The sequence below is a fragment of the Ambystoma mexicanum genome, chromosome 2q, assembly GCF_040938575.1.
Source record: "Ambystoma mexicanum isolate Mex_15411 chromosome 2q, UKY_AmexF1_1, whole genome shotgun sequence".
Lineage (NCBI taxonomy): Eukaryota > Metazoa > Chordata > Amphibia > Caudata > Ambystomatidae > Ambystoma > Ambystoma mexicanum.
In genome coordinates this window covers 1,112,009,476-1,112,030,173 of record NC_090924.1, presented here as the reverse complement: position 1 = coordinate 1,112,030,173, position 20,698 = coordinate 1,112,009,476, and the positions used below count along the sequence as shown (strand labels likewise).

The following is a 20,698-nucleotide window of genomic DNA, read 5'->3' as shown; positions in this document are numbered from 1 at the left end:
GCTGGCTCCTTTTAACTATTGATAGATTGTTAAAATGTTTCACTTGCCACTGGTAGTATCAGATCAAAATATTAGCACCATTGTAAGAAGCACTTTAATATTTGTATTATTTCAGGACACTATGGTACATTGATTAGTATCTGTAAATCCCATCATGCATCCATCACCCTGAATGAACCGGTGGTATTTGCAGCCTTACCACAAACTATGTTGGTACTGTATGGAGCAGGCATGGGCAGTGTCAGTGAGCTGGGAGCCGCCCGCCATGATGTGTCCGTGACGTGCAAGAAAATATTTGGGCCCTGGCACTTATCATTTTACAAAATTAAGCACTGGTTATATGCTTTTAGTTTTAGCTCATAGGTGTGGCATTAGCTTACTGCAGGACAAAATAATATTGGTTTACAACCATTGGCATTTATGTAGGGATACTTATATGCCAATACAATGCCCAGCAGCTAATTCTCTGAAATCTAAATTCTTTTCACATGGAGGTGTTTAGATGCTTTAAAACAGTCATTTCTGACTGACAGGTCCCTTTTCCTTTGCCCAGATTTGCTCATTAACTTCAGTGGAATCACCAGCCATACTGATTCGGATCCTGGCTGAATTTGGGTGTTAAATAAGGACTTGCAAGTCGCACTCACCTGCTCAACTCATATCATTTGAAGTGCACTGGTGAACTCTTATGATAACCGGTAGAGGGTGATCTTTTCCCATGTTCTCCCACCTTTCTTATTGAATAGCAGGACAAGCCACCCGGAGTGCTGTGCTCCAAGGAGACATTGTGTCCCCTTTTCTTTTCTGAAAGGTACATTTGTGTTATTCTTGATATGCATACCGACCCGGCTAGTGGCAGTGAACATACTTTTTTCATTCATCCACCAGTGTGCGTCATGCTTTTATTCCCATACAACAGAATTTTGAGTGACCATACACTGAACATAGGATGCTATCATGGTTGAATCCCTGGTCTTTGATGGATTGGGTTTTTTGGCTTTTTTCCTTCTCATGTCAAAAATGGTCATGTAGGGTCATGCAATTTTGTGAGGTTCCTGCAAAAGAAGCCCCGTCAATGCTTTGTGCGCGTGAACTGGTTGCAACTGAGGAGCGTGGAAGTCTAGTTCCACATTCCAGCCAGAGTGATGCTCTGTTGCTTGGCGGATGTGGGTATCGGGCTGTCCACAATGTGACGCCCACTACCACTTTAAATGTTGCTGGTCCCTTCGATTGGTGGACTGAGTCTCCCCAAACTCGAATTTAGGATTAAAGGAAAGGGTCTGGAGCAGTTCTTTGTTTTGAGTCTGGAAATGCGGCACACATCAGCTTTGCACTACTGGGGCCTTTTCGACTTGCTGCTGCTGTTCTTTGCCATCGAGAGGGGTCTGCCTGGATCCAATGTTCAAGCATTGTGCTGCTGACACTGCGGAGCGTGGAATCATCAACTGCTCCTGCGATCTGCACCTGTGAGGTCCTAGAGCATTTTGGGAATCAAAGTTGTGCTGTCTTAGCCCCATCCAGGGGTAACTACGGAACTGACCTTTGGTAGAAGACTTGCACCGTGACCAATGAGCTTCCTACTGCAAACAAGTACTATACTTCCCTTTAGTAGTGTGTTCTGCTTGATACAATATATTGTAAAAAAGAAAATAGAGTATGTTTGTACTTACCAGTGAGGACTTCTATTACTTAGATGTTGATAGTACTTGGCAGCAAGGCTACTCTTTGCCAGAGTCTGGGCCTTGTTGTTCAGACTTGCTACCAATGAGAGTTTAGTGGACATTTTGTGTAAACTTTGCCTGGTCCACTAAAGTTGTCTTACCAGAGCCCCACAACATAGATGGTTCTGGAACAACCTATCAATGACTGTAAAAACAATTGTTTGAAGCAAAATGGGTTAATTGGAACCGTTCAGCTTCTCCCTTTCTACAACAAAATAAATGAAATTGAGTTTTTATATCATGCTTCATCCTGGAGTGCAGCCTCTTAGGGGCCGATTCATGTAATTTCGTGCAGAAATCACGCAAGGGCTGCATGCCAAAAAGGATACTGAAAGAAAAATGCGTGCCACGCGTATTCATGGAATTGTTTGCACAAAGTAACTGCATTCGCAATTGACGACTGGAACGGCTGGACACGCCCACACGTAAAGCAGGAAACTGCCAGATCAGCTACATTTGTGCGCTCCTTGGGTGCAAATGTATGCACCTTTCAAACAGCGCGTGGGGTCCCCGGTAAGCAGGCCTACCACTCGGGGAACCTACGCGGGGCCCCCGTAACTGTATATGGTACCACGACAACATGTGTATGAACATTCATAACTGGCAATAACTCGGGAAATGTGCATGAAAACCCATATAAAATGATCCTGCATTCCGCTACACAGCTTATGTGCACCCCTATTTTACATCTGAACCACAATTGAGTACTCACACCCCAAAATCCGACATGCAATCCCACCTGCGCACTGAAAATCCTAGGCGCAAGTTTACCTATGCCAGGCTTCGGTTGGCGGATCCTATGAAGGTCTTGCGTCAGCATTTCCAGCCGAGACGTTGCGTGATCGATTCCCTGAATACGTCTCTTCCCACGCAACAGTGGGCGTGCAAGGGAACGCCCATTTCTTCGCAAGTTATTCCCCATTTCTGGTGTTCTGCCCCCATCCCAGCCCTCTCAGCAGGCCACGCTCACCCTCTGCTCGGAGTCTCATGCAAGGCCCTCGACGGCTCGCACAGGCGTGCCAGGCCAGCGCGAAATCCATACAAGTCCAGGAAAGGTGCTGCACATTAGATTCCATGAATTGACAAACAGAGTTGCGCGTGCAGATTGGGCGCAAGTAGCCTATTTTCTGTGCAATAAATTCCATGAATCGGCCCCTAAATGTGGCACTGGGTTCAAACCCATTCTGCTCTGTGATGTCTTGCTTCAAAGAACAGTATGCCGTATGCTCCCGGCCTGTCAAAATGAGGGACCTGGTCATTTTGAACAGACTTTTCTTCCCCAAAGGTAATGTTTAAATGACAGCTATCAAGGAGATTTTTACATAGTAAAACTGCTTGACCCACTGTGGCATTCAGCCAAGTGATTTGTGATCAAAACAGCATCCCAATCCACAGCCCTGATTTAAAGTACTTGGGAATGGGGGTAGGGATATTGCCAGTGTCAACTTTCAATGTTAAACCAGCTTTAATCAAATTCCCATTGCCGAAAGGGCAATATATCAGCTGCCAGTGAATTCCACTCTGCTTGGTTACTGGCAATGGTGAGTACCACCAGAGGAAATTTACTGCATGCAGTAAAAATACAGCCGGGAAATTCTTCATTGTGGAACCATATACAGCAAGCCCATGGCTGTATTTACTGCCCAAAAATGATCATCTTAAATCTGGTCTTAAAAAGGTACACAGACAGCTGATGCCATGCGGAGAATGTGTCTTGTGTGAACAGTACAGATACACATGCACACACAACTGATAATGGAGGAGTTGTTTGCGCTCAAGGAGCCACAAAACAGTCACTGAAATTTGAATGTGTCCTGGTAAACGTTTTTTTGATTGCTGGCACTAATTAAACCCAACAGTAGTTATCCCTGGTGGTATTTGTGTAGCTGCTGGAAAGGCAGAAAGAAATGTGTGTCTCATGGGTAGAATTTTTACAGCCAGCAATAAAAACTGTTGCTGTGTTTATAACCAGGCCCTTTCTCTCCTTTTAGGAATGTCGAATCTGGGTGGTTGTGCATTGCTGCTGTGTTTGTAACTACGCCTTTTACCACCTCTTCCTGTGTGCCCCTAATGTGTGACTCCCGCCCCCCTCTGCGCTTCCTTCATTGTGCAGTGTTGGGCTGTGTCTCTCCGTCTCTCTTTCACTCCCTACTCCCCCTACTTCCCTCCTCGCACCCTATATGGTGCTTTCCGTCTCTCCCATCTTCTCTAACTGCTACTCTATCTCCTATCCTATCTCTCTGACTAAGTCCATAAGGAAGAAGTTCAAGAGGGACATCCTGGTCTCCTACCAAGGCCTCCCTATCGCTGATACCAACATCAGTGCTTCCTCCAGACAGATGCTCACCAACATCCTCTTTGTTGTTCCCTCACCAGACCTATGGACCCCTCATATGGTCTTGGTTCTTGCTCTTATCTTCCCCTCTCCCATATATGGTGGAACTCAGTGGGAGGTCATCTTGGCCCCCTTCCACTCCTCCAAGACCATCATTAATATCTATCTGAATGGCATTGTCTTGGTCCAGGGCCGTCAACCCAATCTCTTCCTTTTCTATAGACGTCTCCATGTCTTATCAACTTCCTTCCTTCTCCTGCTACCCCTACTAGCAGCTCTCTGGTTACTATTACACCTCCTGCTACCACCTCTGCCCACTCTCGGGCCTCTCTACCACTTGGGCTGGGTGTACCTCAAGCCTGTACCTCACTCCGGAAGACTTTCAAATGTGTCAACCTGCTCCACGGGGCTACTCTCAACTCTCGCTCTGCTGTCAAACACTCCTGTGACATCTGATATCTCCTCAAAGAACTTGACCTGGATATCCTCGATTTCTCACCGAGACATGGCTCACGGCCAGCCCTGTCACAAATTTTGATACTCTCCTGCCTGATGGCTACAAGATCCTCTCTGAGCCCAGAACCAACTGACCCTGAGGTGTAGTAGCCCTGATCTTGCCCGAGTACGTCCCTGCTTCTTTCATTCCTACACAGGCTTACTCCTCTTTTGAATGCCTGGTCTGCAGACTCTCTATCTCTACTGGCCTCTTTCTCTGACTGTGGCCACCATCTACAGGCCTCCTGGCCAGGTTACCCTCTTCCTCTCAGAGTGGGTTGACCTCTCCCCCTCTGTCCTTGCCTCTACCTCAACTTCTACTCCTCGGAGACCTCAACATCCACCTGGATGCTTCTAATCCCTCCTCTGACCTCTTCTGCAACCTATGCGACCCTCTCTCTCTTTCCATTCCACCCTTTGGTCCGACACACTATGTCGGACACACCTTGGATAGTCCTATCTCCTCAGACATCCCCCTCTCTAACTCTCTCACCATTTCTTTCTCTTGGACTGACCATTTTCTGCTTTCCTCTCACCTGAAACTTTCTGTCCCTCAGACAAATCCCGCCCAGCACTGCCACCTACCTTCTTGGTCATTCAGCCCATGAAGCGTTTGTCAGTGGATGACTTTGCCTCTACTTTCTCTGCTCCTCCTACTCCCGTGGCTGACGCACACTCTGACACAGCCCTCTCCAACCTGCATCTTTCTATCTCAAACGCTCTGGACATCCTTACCCCTCTCATGATAATCATCTGAAGCATACCTCCAAATGCAACTCTTGTTATGACTCCAATATCGCCACCCTGAAACACAAGTGCAGGATGATTGAGAGGAAGTGGAGGGCTTCAGGCACATCCTCTGACAAACTGGCCTGCCTCATGCTCCAAAGGCAATTCAGACTCTCTGACCTGTCCAAGAAGAGAGCCCACATCCCCACATCCAAGCCTCTGTCTCTGCGGCCTCTAACAATATGACCAAACTATTTCAAATCTGCAAGGAGCTGGCCAATCCTTCTGCAGTCTGCACCTCTCCTGTTACCTCCCAGGCCCTCTGTACAGCTCTGGCTTCTCACTTCACCACTAAAACCCAGGACATCCTGTCTTTTATCTCCTCTTCCTCTCCATCTACCTCTCTCAGCCCCCATCTGGCAGCCTCTACCTCTCTTCCCCCTTTTTCCTCGTCCTCTGACAACACCTGACAATGTTTCTAGACAAGTCTGATCTATGAAAGTGTTGTCTAAACAGGTCCCCCCTGCTCTTACAGATCCATCAAGGACCACATTGACCCCCTCGCTCCAGCCTTGGCCGATTTCTGCAATCACTCTTTTACCACTGGTTCCTTCCCCTCTCTCCTCAAGTATTCCCTTGTGCACCCCCTCCTTAAAAAGCCTTCTGCCGATCCTACCTGTCTGGAAAACTATTGTTCGATCTCTATCACTACTTTCCTGGGCAAACTCCTGGAAAGGCAGGCCATCTCCTAGCTTACTCTCCAAACTGAATATGTTGGTTGTCTCCATGACCTTCAGTCTGGCTTCAGACAATCCAAAGACATGGAAACTGCTCTCCTCAACACACGTGAAGATCTGCTCTCTAATCTTGATTTTAGCCTTCCTTCCGTCCTAATCCTCCTTGACCTGTCCTCTGCTCTTGACCTGGTCAATCATGCCATCCTGTCTTCCTGGACCGAACCTCCCAGGTCCAACTTGGGTCCTTTCTCTCCACCCCTGTCTCTCCACATGTGGTGTTTCACAGGTCTCTATCCTCTCACCCTGGCGCTTCAATGTCTACCTGGCCCCTTTGGTCCACCAGACCTCTACCTTCTCATCTAACTTTCAGTGTTATGCAGATAACACTCTGCTCTCTTTCATGCTCCTCTGAGCCTGCTCTCCTCTCGTACTCATTCCAGACTGTCTAGCCACGATTCAGGATTGGTGCACCGCCAATGATCTCTGCCTTAATGCCAGTAAGATGGAGATCCTTCTCATTGGGACCCCTGCTCCTGCTTTCCCTCTCTCACTCTGGCCGCCCTTCTTGAGCCCTCTTCCTTCACCTTCCTGTGAGGCAAGAAACCTTGGTGTCATCTTCAATTCCACTCTCTCCTTCTCCTCACATCACTCACCTTGCCAAGAAGGCCTACTACAAGCTGCACCTCCTCAGAGGTATTCTTACTTTTCTTCCTTACCCCCAGAAACTCGCTGTCTCCAGAGCCCTGGTTCTCTTTAGGCTTGACTACTGCTACAGCCTCTTTCTCAATCTGCCTTCCGCTACTCTCCGGCTTCTGCAACTAATCCAGAACAGGACTGCAAGACTTATCCTTGGCCTCAAGCCCAGGGACTGTATATCTCCAGCCCTAAAACCTCTCCACTGGCGCCCGGTGGTTGCAAGGATCAAGTTCAAGACCATCTGAATTGTCCACAAAGCTTTCTGGGGCTGTGGCCCGCATTACATCCAACTCTCTCTTCCATAATACCTTCTTTCTCGAGCCCTTCGTTCAGCTACCTCCAACTCTCTGAGGGTCAGATGCTTCTCCAGGCAGAAATTGGGCTGTAGATCTCTCTCTTCTGCAGGGGCCTCCCTCTGGAATGGCCTCCCTGCCACTCTCATACTTGAGCCAGACCACCTGAAGTTTCAGAAGCTGCCCAATACCTTTTTCCCCTCTGCTTTCTCTCTCTCTCCTACCTTCAGACCTACCTGTCTGCAGCGCTGACTGGTTGCTTGGATACCCCAGAGTCTCACTGGGTACCAGTGTCGGGGGGAAATTCTCCCGGGGCCGGCTGGGCCGTCCGCGGACCTCCGGGCAGGGAGGCCCAAACTCCTCCCGCGTATCCCAAAAATGAGTATGAGGCACACGCAAGAAGCAAGGTGATTCTGCTGTTTATTAAACAAACGGCAGGGATGGGTCAAGGATCGTACGCGTCCGTCCTGACACACTCTCTCAAATCTTGGGGCTCGCAGGCCCTTTTTACTTTACTATGACGCGCTACTTGCGTCACCTGGGAAAGTTAGCAAAAAACCTATCGCCACTCTGGATTGGTTCCTCGAGTGGTAGGGTTAGTATAGCATACGTATAGAGAACACTGTTAGTGGTTGAGGGTCAGTCAGGTGGTATACTTGGGTTGTCCCTTCAAGTAGATACATGAAAATTGTTACATGAAGTCCCCTGAGGATTGGCTAATGTTAATGGCGTCAGTGATAAGAGCCCCATGTTCTGATTGGTCCACTCGCGAGCCCCCCAGTCTGGGACCATCGCTGTTCCCAGCTCGCGGTGCACCTGTCATTTGCAACAATGTATAACTATGGGTATGTGCAGACAATGCGAGGATTTGTTCATATGCTGGAGGGCAGACTACTCCCACTGCCGCAGATGTCCATTGAGTCGCTTAATTGTTGCTGCCTGTGTCTCAAAACGTGGGATCCAGGCGCCTCCCTCCTCCTGGGCCTGGCACCCTGTCAGGTTCGGCTTGGTCACGTGAGGAGAGATCGTGGTAGAAGCAGAATTCTGCACATTTAATATTGCATCTTCCACTGTGTGCCTGGCTTAGTTTGCAGGTGTGACCTTGGCTTCGGCTTGTGGCATGCGAGTTTGCAACATTGTGCCCTTGACTGTCTGCTCCTGCCGGGCACATTCTGCAGGGTCAGCAATTGTACTCTTGCTCGTTCAATGTTCATGGAGGCTCTTGCTTGCGGCCTACTTGGGCCTGGTGCATAGGTGGGGACGTTTGATGCACGGCGCTTTAGGTTATGGTATCATATTGCTTTATCCCCAGTATCATGTCTTCGTTATATTTCTCATTGCAATGCATGGGGTAGGAGAAGCGTCTGCAAGCATTTTAGATGAGTTTGTTGTGCGTCTTGCGTTTCTGCATTTTGAAAAACCTATGTGAAAAATAATAAAGATGCGCGTCAGTGGGTGTGTCCGTCACCTACGTCATAGCACTGAATGTGTTCTTCGTGTGGATTGCTGTGGGAGTGTCCAGTGTGCATGTTTGCACGGGTGTGCTGACCGTTGGCTAGGTCGTCATGGCATCTCTAACGATGTGTTCATTTACTGTTGAATGGTTCAGTCGAGTTCATCCATGCCGCAGGTACTGTTGAATGGTTCAGTCGAGTTCATCCATGCCGCAGGTGTCGGCATGGGCAGGGCAGGCTGGTGGGCAGGCTGGTGGGCACATCCGTATGTTCCTGTACCAGTGTATTTGGTCGTCTGGTAGATAGGCAAACTCCTCTCGTGGCGGGTGTCTGGGCCGCGATCCTCTAGGCCAGGGGCGTGAGGGGAGTGGTGGGAGCCTTTTGTTCCATTCTCCCACTTCACCAGACTCTTCCATGATCAGTCTCCCCTGCTCTGACTCTGGGCTTACTATGCACTTGGGTCTGTATCTGTAACCTCTACAGCCCCCTGCGTCCTTGCACTTACCCAGAGTCGCAGTGCCCTGGCTACACTCACTCAGAGCAATGTTGTCCTGATTGCATTTCTCCCATTTCCCTCTCTCTGGCACTTCCCCCTCTCCCTTCCCCTTTTGCGCTGTCACACTTGCACAATTTGAATGACACAAGGCCTAGTAAGATCATATGTCTTGTCCTCCCTCTGTCTCCTCCCCTTGTCGCGCCTAGAAACACATATATCAGGCTACTGGCAGTTTTTGCTACTAGAAATAATAGTATACTGGCAGCTGTAATATGTGTTTGCAATACCCCTGACGGTATTGCCTAGTGCAGAGGTAATTATGGTACAGTGGTAATTTACAGCTGGCAGTTTTTTTTCTGCATTTAAGCCGTACACCTCTTGCTATCCCACCAAAACTCTCCTTAGAGTTCTATTACTTGATATCTCTCCTGTCCCTGCTCTCCTGTCAATTCACCACTTAGACCACTGTTCCTTCCTCTACCTGTAGATCTCCCACTTCAGAGTCTTGTTCTCGCTTCCTTCGGGCCTTTCCTAAGTCTGTCTTCCCTTGCAGGCTTTCCTTAGTCTGCTCATGACACACTTTTTCCTGTTTAAGTTTCGAAGTACTCTGTGTTTGAGTGATACCTCCATGTCCACTCTTCCTCGTCCCAGTACTTACTTCATGAGGTCCCTGCCTCGTTTCCGTGCTGCCCTTTTTCATTCCTATTCATAGTGCACTCAGATACTTTTGTAGTTGCTTGTACTTTTCTAGAACTGTTGGGTCACATACAATTGGCCAATTTCTCGCAATAGCCGACATTATTTGGGACATTTTGGGTTTCTAGCGCAAGTGGATAGTTTTAAAACGAAAAGCGAAAAACGTTAAAGGGTAAGAGGCAGTGGCATTTGAAGTACGTTCGCAGGAAGAGCTGCCAGCCATTGCTTGATTTAATGCTGTGCGCGACTGGCAGATAAGGTGCATATTCTATTTTCTTTGCACAGAGTTTGGCTAGGGTAAACGCAGCTTTTAGGTAACTATTACTGCGCGAGAAATAACTATCTTAGTGCTGTGACATTTTGAAGAAAGTACCCTTCCTTTTTCTTGTCTGTTGAAATAAGTGGCTTTCTTCACAGGCCACCAGTCACAGTACATCATATGTTGTGTTCGTTCTGTGTCTGTGTGCTCGATGCAAACCAGTGACTTTTCCTTTCCATTATTTTGGCATGGGAAACAGGGTCCTGGAGGGACAAAAAGGTAATTGATAGTCGGTTGTGGGGCAAAGGGAAGTGAATGGATGACACAAATGAGTGCCCCGTTTTGTTATTTAGGCATCTGGAAGCTTCTTTTTTTTTAAAAAAAGAGACAACGTTAATCGCTGGCTCATCAGAGCATACTTGTATTTTCATATTTGTTATGTACATTTTGTGGCTGTAGTATTTTTACTTGCCCTTCTTTCTAATGTATCTCAGAAAATGGAAGTGTGGCGATAGTCTGCAATTATCCAATAGTTTGTAGGAAATGTTAGAAAGGAGATGGAAACAATATATATTTCTCCTTGCCGGGAGGAAATTGTGTCCTTTGTTTTGAAACCAAATACAAAATAAAGTTTTTCTTGGAAAAAAAAAAGAACAAGTTCATATTTTATTTAACTTTAACTTTTGATGTATTACTTTTTCTAATGTAATCTGGATTTTCATATTCCAGTCGAGTGTTTTACTTTCCTACATAACTCATTCAATATTTGATTTCTTGTTGATGCCCTTAGCATATCATCTCTGTTTGGGAGCCAGGGGGGATTGACTGATGTTCCTGCACTGCATCACTTTTGGTAATGACTTTAGTGGCAGCCATTCCCCCCTGAGCATGTACCATTTCTGCAGTCAGTCCATTGTGTCCTTAGTATAGAAATGCTTTACAAGAGCCAGAAGTATGTATATGCTTCCACTGCCTGTCCTTTTACTCTCTGGTAGCTGCACATTGGTCAGCCGGTTTGGCTATTTTTGAGTGGAAGTTATAGGAGCTAAACGACAGTATATCCCAATTAACCAAAAAAAGGTGTTTTGTTCCAACTGCTTGCACTCGGTATTTATTTTATTTAATTTATTTACATTTCTAAAGTGCTCACACAGCCCACAGGCATCGAGGCGCTGTTACAGGAATAGTTTTTTTTTTTTTTGCATAATTGTTTTTCTTTTTTGTCTTAATTGCGTATTTATAACACACTTAAACATCCAGAGGTTTCTAAGCGCGGACCCAGGGATTGAACCTGTGTTGCTTTGTGGTGTCTTGTTTCCAAGGCGTGCACGTTGCCACTGAGCTATCCTCCCGGGACATGGATTATATCGAATAGAAAACGAATGAAATGTTAACAAATGAAAACACAATGAAAACAAAAATAACACATTTTGGTAAAATATAAAAATGGGGTTGGGTGTGGGAGTAGTGGTTTGTGGGTTGAGGGGAAAGTATTATTAAAATAAGGGGGGTATTTGGGGAGGAACCCCCCCAAAACAACAAAAAAGAAATCGTTTTTTTTGGTTTTAGTTGTTTTTTATTAGTTAAAATTTAATTAGTTGTTTTTTCATTCGATGAAATGACATGTAACCCTTGCGCTCATTCATAATGTGTTCCGAGCTTTCCTCGCTGAGCAAAATAGTAGTGCTTGATGATGTATTTTATGGATAACTCCAATCAGCCGAATTACCTTCGCTTTGAAATATTTTGCGGGGATAGGTCTCGAAGTTTCTAGGGGTCAGTGTTAGGGGAGTTTTCCTAAAGTCCTCTTCAGGTAAGGCTTCATAGAAATTTCCCAATGGTATAAAGGTGCCCAACTCTTAGCATCAGTCTGTACTACTCATGGAACCTTGGTAGAGTGGCAGAGCAGTCTGACTTATCATAACTAGCCACTTACAATTACAATAAGAGGAAGATGTGAGCTGTAGGTAAGTACACTGAATCCATTTACTACAGTAGTTCAAAGAAACACAATAACGTTATATTAAAATATATATTTATTATATTTACACAATGATTGAATGTCTTCAAATACTTAGACCATTTAACCTGCACACATAGGATTACTCATAAATATTTCTCAAAGGCCACTGCTTAGTTTGTGATTGCTTGCGGTTACAGTTGTTACAGAGTTTGACACTAATAACAGTTCTACCGTATTATCGGTATTCTGCTGTATTATCAGTAATACTGCACTCTTGCACACCGTCAAAGATATACAGTAATTATGTTTAGTTAGCAAAACCACACAAGATAAAGTATTTTAGGAAGGAAAACAGTTGGTTAGACAAACTGTAGCAGAGCTTAAGCTTCTAGAGGCGTTTTCTTGGCAAACTAAAGCTTTAAAGGTCTGATCCCTAACTCTATGCAATAGTCAGTTCAGAGAGGGCTCAAAGTCTTATGAAGCAGCAGAACAGCAAATGTTCCTGTGGATACTTTCAGTCTCTAGTTAAGGATGGTAGAAGAATAACGCAATAGTGGAGACCCTGGTAAAGGACTTGCAAAAGGGATGCAAGCTGGCAGTTTGGGTCAGATGTAAGAGTGAACACCCTGAACACTTTTTTGTGCACTCCAACGCTCTGGAGCGACTTCTTGGTTTAAGGTAAGCAATACCTTTTCACCCCACAGTACCTTAGGTTAGAAGAAACATTTGTGGCTGGATTCTCCCCTATGCAGCAGTGATCGACCCGTTCTCCGGATTCCTTGGTCTAGTGACAAAAGGCAGGACACTGAACAGGATGTGTCAGCAGCAGTCTTGAGAGAAGACCTCTAGCACGGATTTCTTCAACTTCTCTGGTCAGTCTGTGGTTTTTTCACCTTTTCTGTAGCACCAACAAAGGACACAATTTGCCCGGTCAATCTTCTTTAATTCCTGGAGTCTTGCACTCTGGTGAGGGAACTTAGATGAATTGGATTGTGTCTCTGGAGGTTTCCATGGATTTCAAAGCAGAAACAAGGCAGTGATGGCTGGAAGGTTTAGAATGAATCTTAACCTCTGGCATTGCTCTGGGAAATGCTCCAGGCCATCGTTCTTCGCCTGCCAAACCATTACAGAAGGGGAAAGACTATATGCAAATCAGGCTTGGTCCCACCCCAAAAGAGCTCAGCAACGACTTGGATGGATTCAGCCTTTCAAAGGCGATGCACTTTAATTGGGTTAGAGGTCTCCTGGTATTTGCGGTCTGCAGCTCTGGAAAGCCACAGCACCTCGGGAGATTGCTCAGATTGTAGTTCGTCTTAGGACTGGTTGGTCCCACCAGCCAAAGGGAAGGAGTCGTCCTCTTCAAAGCTCCTCTGTCGCATAGAAAAGGGGGTCAGGACAGCAGTGGTGGGTTCACGGTGTTGCAAAGGGACTGCAGGCATCTCTGGTCATCTTCGGTTACTTCAGTTTCCAGTGGTCAACTTGCCTTTCTCCTCAGGAACCTCACCTTTTATTCAGTTTCAACGCACACTCCTCTGCAATCTCTCTGAACCATTTACAGAAATGGGCGGGTGGCTGTCCATTCGGGACAGCCAGCACCTCAGGGGCACTGGTTCCATTTAGGCACTCAGGCAGACAAAGGGCAGGGGAGTGAACAACTCATCCCCCACTTCCTGTCTGCCCTGACAAACCGGAGCATAGATGGGGACACTCAAGGGTTCCTGCCAAAGACAAAACACACACACACACACTTCCCCATCCCAGAATGGTAGAAGACAGGCTAACACAAATAACCACGCTAGAAATGTCGAAAAAAGAAAGGAGCCACCATGTTAGAACATAGGTGACCACCTTGTGCACAACTGAGACTGTAAATACAGTCTGCAGTAAAAAATAACACAACAGTTGGTAGAACACACCCACTGACACGAGCCATAACTAGAAGGTTGTCTATGTGATTGAAAAGTCACAGGAGCAGAGAAAAGGGGGCTACTAGATATCCCCTTAGCACTCCACATAAGGTGGGGTGTGCTAATCTCTCATGCTATAAAGTTTTAGGAGGGATTACAAAGTATCCCTCTATCCTTGAGAACTGTAGTTACTCGAGGATAAAGAAAGAATCTCAAAGGAGAACCCAAACGGTCCCCAGCATCACTGCCCATTAGGAGTGGTGTGCTGCAAAAGTAAAACACAGATAAGAGATATGGAGGAAAGTAGACTCCATAGTTAAGGTAAACCACAGAGAACAGAGATCCAAAAGTCAGAACAAATAAGAATGTTTGAGTGGAAAAAAACTCCATTCATTCAGGATAGAAAGAAAAAGGTGCAGAAGTCCAGCAATAAGTGCTGCGGGTCTCACTAGGGGAGTGGATGAAGCATAAAAATGATCAATCTCCCTAACAGTAACTAAGCATGACCCTGTGATGGCAGGCCCCGGCCATTCCCTGCAGAGACCGATAGGAGGAGCCAGTGCCCTGCTGGGGTTCAGCAGGCTCCCACAGGGCAGTGGGACATGGTACACGTTTATTTTTTAAATGTCTGTCATCCTTTGGCTGAAAGCGATGGTACAATTCCTGTGGTGTGTTGCAGGGGCAAAGACAATGGTAGCAGTAGTAGGAGGAGGAGGGCATAGCACTGCTTCATTTGAGTGTGTGTGGCTTTATCACCACCCCTCTCAAAGGTGACTGATCAATATTCAACAGGTAATAAAGGATTTGGGGATCTTCCTCCAATCTTACTGAGCAGTATGACACACTCACCACATGATTGATTGTCAGTAAACAGATTGGGCTTTATTATGAGTGTGCTGGGGATTCCCGCTTTATGGTTACCACCATAATAATACTGCATTGCAATACATCAAAATCCGGCAACATCCACCTGCGTACAAGTGGCAGGATGGCCATGTCAATCCCCACTTTTGGTTTTCAGATGACACCATGATGATATTAGAGGAATTAGGTGGCTGGTACTTCTGCTGTGGGAATTTCTTCAGGCGCTAGTGCAGAGGAAAAATGTCCAGCTAAGCGCTGGGTTTATCTTCATATTGCCACGAAACTCGCTGCGTGGTGATGCAGTAAAAGTGGCGGTAATTCCATTCCTGCTACTTTTTTACCACACCATTACACTCATAATGAGATTCATTGTGCATAAAACTTCTGTAGAACAAAAAATTGGTATTCTCGCTACCTTCTTGAGGTTCACCATTTATCAAAAATCACCCGGGCAAGGAAGTTTCCTTGCCCATCATGGATAAAAGAGTGGTATGTTAGGCCGTCTGTCGCCAGATCAGAGCATCTGTTTAAGGCCTGTAAAGTCTCTGAAGACTGTCTGGCTGATGTAAGTCTCCGGAGGCAATCAGAATGAGCAAACTCTCTGAGTTCTTGATCTGGCTCCCAGGTGTCACATATGATTTCAAACGTCATTCAGGTTCCAGGCAGGCAGGCGGCATGCTGCCAATTTCCACATTATTCACTTAGCCCATTAAAGGGATACGAAATTACAGGTTATTTATAACGCGCTTAATACCCAGAGGTTTCTGAGCGTGGAACCGGGGATCTAACCTGTGTTGCTCCATGTCGTCGTCTTTCCAAGGTGAGCACGTCGCCCCTGAGCTATCCTCCCATGCTCTTTTCTTACTGCCCTTTTGAAAAGGGAACTTTTAAAGAAGACAGTGCCAGAAGATATGTCAAAGAAGTGAGACAGACATAAGGACAACATTTTAGGATGTATTGAAATCATATGCACGCTTCTTTTGCCATGTTAGAATTGATTATGTTATTTGGAATTTTTCTATGGAAATGTGTTGCTGTTACACTTTCTTTATATGTTAGTCTAAGGGTTACAATTAAAACGCGGGAAGCCAGGTATTCAATGTATAATATTCACATTAAATGAATACTATTTTAGATCCATATCCATTTTGTTTAAAAAGTAATACAATGTTTTGGCTATAATGATGTACATCGTAAGGGAGAAGGGATGCATGCAAGGCGGGCTCTTCCTTTGTTGGAAGTAACAAGGATACCTTTTAAAATATTTGTCTCCCTGTCATGTCATGTATAGTAATGGCCAGCCTCCGCATGGTAAGAGTTATCCACTGAATTGTGCTGAATGTGTCATGGTCAAAGAGAGAAGAATCGGCCTGTGCAAAGCATGTTTTTATTGAAGAGATCTAGTTATCCACAACATGTTGTTGTGTAGGAGTTCCTGATAGCCTTCACCTCCTCAACAGCTCAAAATCCACTCCCTTCAACGACGTAATGTAAGATATGCTGGCCTAAGGGTCACTAGGACTTGAAGGGGGGGGGGGGTCATATAACTTTCCCCTGCTCACTCCCTCAAATTAGGATGTAGATACACACACGTCCTGATAGAAGTACACAGTTGGGTTGGATGCGCACATACACGTTGTAAGAACACTCAAGGGGTAATAGGTAATGCACGAGGCAGGAGTTCCCAAATGCCCTTTCTCTATCTGTGATGTCACTGAAGTGGGCGAGTCGAGAGGCCACTGCCTACTCTCGGCCTCACCGAGTACACAGGCTTGGAACGGAAACAAATGTTCTTGGGTGAGCATTGATCATCGAAGGAGCACAGGTGAGAGTAGGCATCCAGGGCGACACTGTTCTCCACACCAATAGGGCAGTGCCTGAAGGGCCAGCCCAACATGTTGGAGTGCGCCACATGTTTTGGTTAAAGTGGGGGCTGCTTCTTTGCCCAAAGAGGGCAGGGCTGTATTACTGCACTATGCGGCTGGTACTTTTGACTAATGTTACTGACCAAATATGCCCCTTTTGCAACACATGGCAATATAAGTTGCCCTTGGGTAGTCCTCAAACGTTCTGTCATGAAATGCAGCAACTTGCCATTTGCAGTGGCGGACTGACTTACGTCCCGATTCACAGAAGTGTTTTATAATGCTGCAATCCCATTGGACAACGCTCTGTGAATCAGGCCCTTAATCTCGCGGTCGACCCTGTTCCAGTGAAATCGGACGCCTCAGCCATGGGCCCTAAGGTCTTCTCTTTAGCACAATGGATAGCAGAGCGTGCACGTTGAAATTGCCCCCTTCTTCCCCATCCCTATGCAATCACTGGCAGGTGTGATACGAGCAGTGCTCTCATCTATGAACCTTTGGGCTCTTCACTATTCTACGCTGCCTGCCGCAGAGGTAATAGTACTGGTTTTCAGTCTTTCTCTTGAATTCCTTTGTACGTGACCCTTGTGACCTTTATGAAAGTGTTAATATCTACGTATGCAGGAGCAGCCCCCAACTGTGGGCCATGGCAAGATGAACATTTCTCAGCCTGTGAATTTCGGATCTAAGCGACTGGGAAACTGGATTGTTCAAGCGGCCTGCTTAAAAGATTCATACATTCTCTCCCCATCTTAGGACCATGAAGCCATTCCCTTAACATTTATAGATTTGAATTTGCAAGCACGCGGCATGATGCCATTTCACCCAGGGGGCAATTAGCCCAAAGCAGGACTGAGCGTTGCGCATTGTGGGCATATGAAATGAGGCGCTCAGAAGCACAACGTTAAAGGAGCACTCTGGCAGCCGGAAGCCCACCGGGTTGGCTTTAAAGTTCTAACTTTGATCCATGACAACACTTCGCGAAAAGGGTAATGAACTCTTGGTGGCGCAGCTTTTCTGCCTCGTCTACGTTTCCCGCGCAGCAGCACCGCTTCCCGCGTTTGTAAACGGGGTCATCGTGCCAGTACCTTTGGTTCTCTGTAAAAAGGCTAAAGGGCAACGGCAACCTATTTAATGGGCCGGTTACTTAGCAACGTTCTTTCACGTGGTTTGGTTTAATGAACAAATGCTGCATGCACTTTTTAAAAAATATATAAATCTGTTTATTGTTACATAACATAACAAACAATACACAACAAAGTACTTTGATGGCTTTTTTACGTTAAGAAACTGGTTTGAGTGTTCATAAACAGATGTAATTCAAAGGTTGTACACACATGCGTATTGATAGTATGGAACAACATACATGAAAATATTAAATTGACCCCCTGAACTACAAGGACACTATTCTTAGTGGAGCATTTGATTGTTGGTATTTCTTGCATTATTTCTACTTGAAAAGGAACCTGTGTCTTAACCTAATGCCATTCTACTGTAACTAACAATAGTACATTAATTCCACTGTATTATTTGTATGCAATGATAAACTGTGTAATTACGTAAATGCATATTCATGTATTGCGCCCATATACCTCAGGGTGTGGTGCGCACTATAAATAAATACATAAATAAACAAACCAGTGTCACACAGCTTAAGCGCTTTTGCAATTACACGCTGGGCTGGCTTTAGCTGCAGTACCCAGCAACAAAGACATTTCAAAAGCATGCCTTCTTTTCATTTTACTTCTTGTTTCTGAAGTGTTTCTTCCCAAAAACCCATTTCTTCTTGTTGGTCGATTTCTCTAACAAGCTGTTCAACTCCAGTGAGCTTACTATACCGTTGCCCCTAATATTGGAAACAAATGTGACGATGGATTTCTGAATATACACAGATGTATAATTAGTTCCTTCTGAAGCAGGAGCAGTCAGCACGTGACCTGCCAAGGCATTTTCAGTGGGGAAGGGATCATGGGAGTTGCAAGTCAAACGATTTAGAGAGTGACAGGCTGGCTACCCCAGCTCCAAAGCATTTACACATTTTGGTATGCAAGTGATTGCTTCTACTGGGCAGTGGCTGATCTTTGGTGCTGGCAAAGCGACCAACTGCTCATGCTGTGGTCATCCTTTTGGCCATGACAATTGGTGTTTTTAGTTTTTTTGGTACATAGTCTGACTGGGCCCTTCTTGCATGGTGAGTGGCAACAGGTTCTAGAAACTCAAACCTCCCGTTGAAAATGTTCATCCTCACATTAATGCCTCTGGCCTGCTTGGTATTTTACTGTGTGTTAGGATACACCCCGGAGATTTTAGAATGAAAGTAGTGTTTGATAAATGATGGAAGCAGTTTGGGGTCTGCACACAAAGCCATGTATTCTTTACTACTTGGTGGCTGTGGTTCGAGCTTGACCTTCGACTCCACATTGAGGCATTTTCCTTATTCAAAGGTCAGAATATCATCTGGGATTTTCTTACTGTGTCATTTTTACTCTTTACAGGTGACCGTTGTTTTTGGGCAGGTGCATGCATAGAATGTTGGACACATAGGACCTGATTCATGGAAGTGTTTTATAATGGCACACTCCCATAGGAAAACGTTCCATGAATCAGGCCCATAGTGGATGTAAACATTGAACTAGAATCAGTGTGAAGGACTGTGACATTACAGTTTTCTGAAGCAGACAAAAGTGTTTCAGAGCAGCAGAAAGCAATTATGTGTGCTTTCTCTAACCCAGATCTGAAATATTACACTTTTAAGTCAAGTGTAAACAGTATCAGAAAACCTTGGCCTAGAAGCAAGAAGGGAACTCGAGTTGTGACTATGTTGATGTATTTGGTACATCCCCAACCTTCCATATATTGTTTGAAGAGAAGTGGGGCATTGTGCAACAATTTACTATTGCATCTCTGCGCTGTTATTGAGCACTTATATTTTAAATATGATTGACTGTATTTATAACTAACCATTAGCCTCATATTTTTTTTAAAGACACACTAATGTATGAGAAACTGCCATACCAAGGAAGAAGAACATTTTAAGCCATTTTGTGAAAATTCCCTAGCAATGTTTTATGATTAAATAGAATTGGAAAAGTGATGTGAAATATGTTTTTTTCACGTCGTGTTGTATTATGATATGAGGTTACCTTAGTAATTGTTTTTTTACAACACAACATGCCCCCCAATAATCACTGATATGTGCCTACCACCTGTTGTTTTCTGTAGTGTACTTTGACTTACATACGTATTTTTCTTTTGATAGGATCCAAGAAGCCAAAGATCAAGAACAGCTTCTCGCGTATGATGATGACAACCGCAGAGAAAAGATCTCAATGAGCAAAAACAATGGCATGATATCCCAGAACAACTTTGTACATTTGAAAATGAAGTTTTTTATACAATATTTATTTTTGATAAATTAATAAGTGCATTGCCAATGTATGTTGTATAGAAAATGTATTTGAATAGTTTTTGTACCATTTTGTACATTTGCACATGGCATATCGTTTTTCATATCTGCTACTGTTACTTGTTAGACAATGTCACATTAAACAGATGAGAGACCACATAATCTTCACTCATTTTAAAATTGCTGTCGCATTCTCCTTTCTTGTGTACATATTTTATTTATGATATGTTGAAAATGAAATTGAGTTGCAATTCAAAGGAGTCTTTAAAAGGAAAAGCTAAAAAACAAAACGACACTGAGTGTGCTTCTTAGTACCCACTGCACACCGTCCACTGCTAGTGATACCAACCAACTATAGGGTGACTGCCTTAGGACTTCTTCTCACAATGACCCTACCTGAGGTGCACCACAACCATGACAACGGCTTGGCCACACTGCATGTGCCGTGGGGTCTCCTACAACTCTGGAACCAAGAATGAGGCTCCCCTCTGGGAACAAATACCTCACACACTCTCACCATGAACCTCCTGCAAACAAACATGTGCACGGCACCCAAGTATTTGTAAACTGCTTATATCAACACACGAACAAAGCTATCTTGCATTTTCCCTCTCTCTCCACTGACCAAGCAAAACCCAAGTCCGGTTTCAGATCCCCACAGTGTTAAGAGACCATGCAAATGGCAGACAGGTGCAGTAGGACACTAAGTAGCATTACATGGTATGTCTGTTAAAGCCCCAATAGAACAGGCCAAGTACACAGTAAGGCATGTCCACTTCATC

General features: G+C 45.2%; 1 protein-coding gene across 1 annotated transcript in view; it reads left to right on the top strand.

Annotated features, from left to right (window-relative positions):
• Positions 1–20,096, top strand: part of TFPI2 (tissue factor pathway inhibitor 2) — a 48,466-nt gene extending 28,370 nt beyond the window's left edge. The window contains exon 5 of the mRNA XM_069648469.1: positions 19,770–20,096. Coding sequence (XP_069504570.1) covers positions 19,770–19,843 — 74 coding nt within the window. The 3' untranslated portion in view covers positions 19,844–20,096. The remainder of the gene's footprint in view (positions 1–19,769) is intronic.
• Positions 20,097–20,698: the final 602 nt, after the last annotated feature.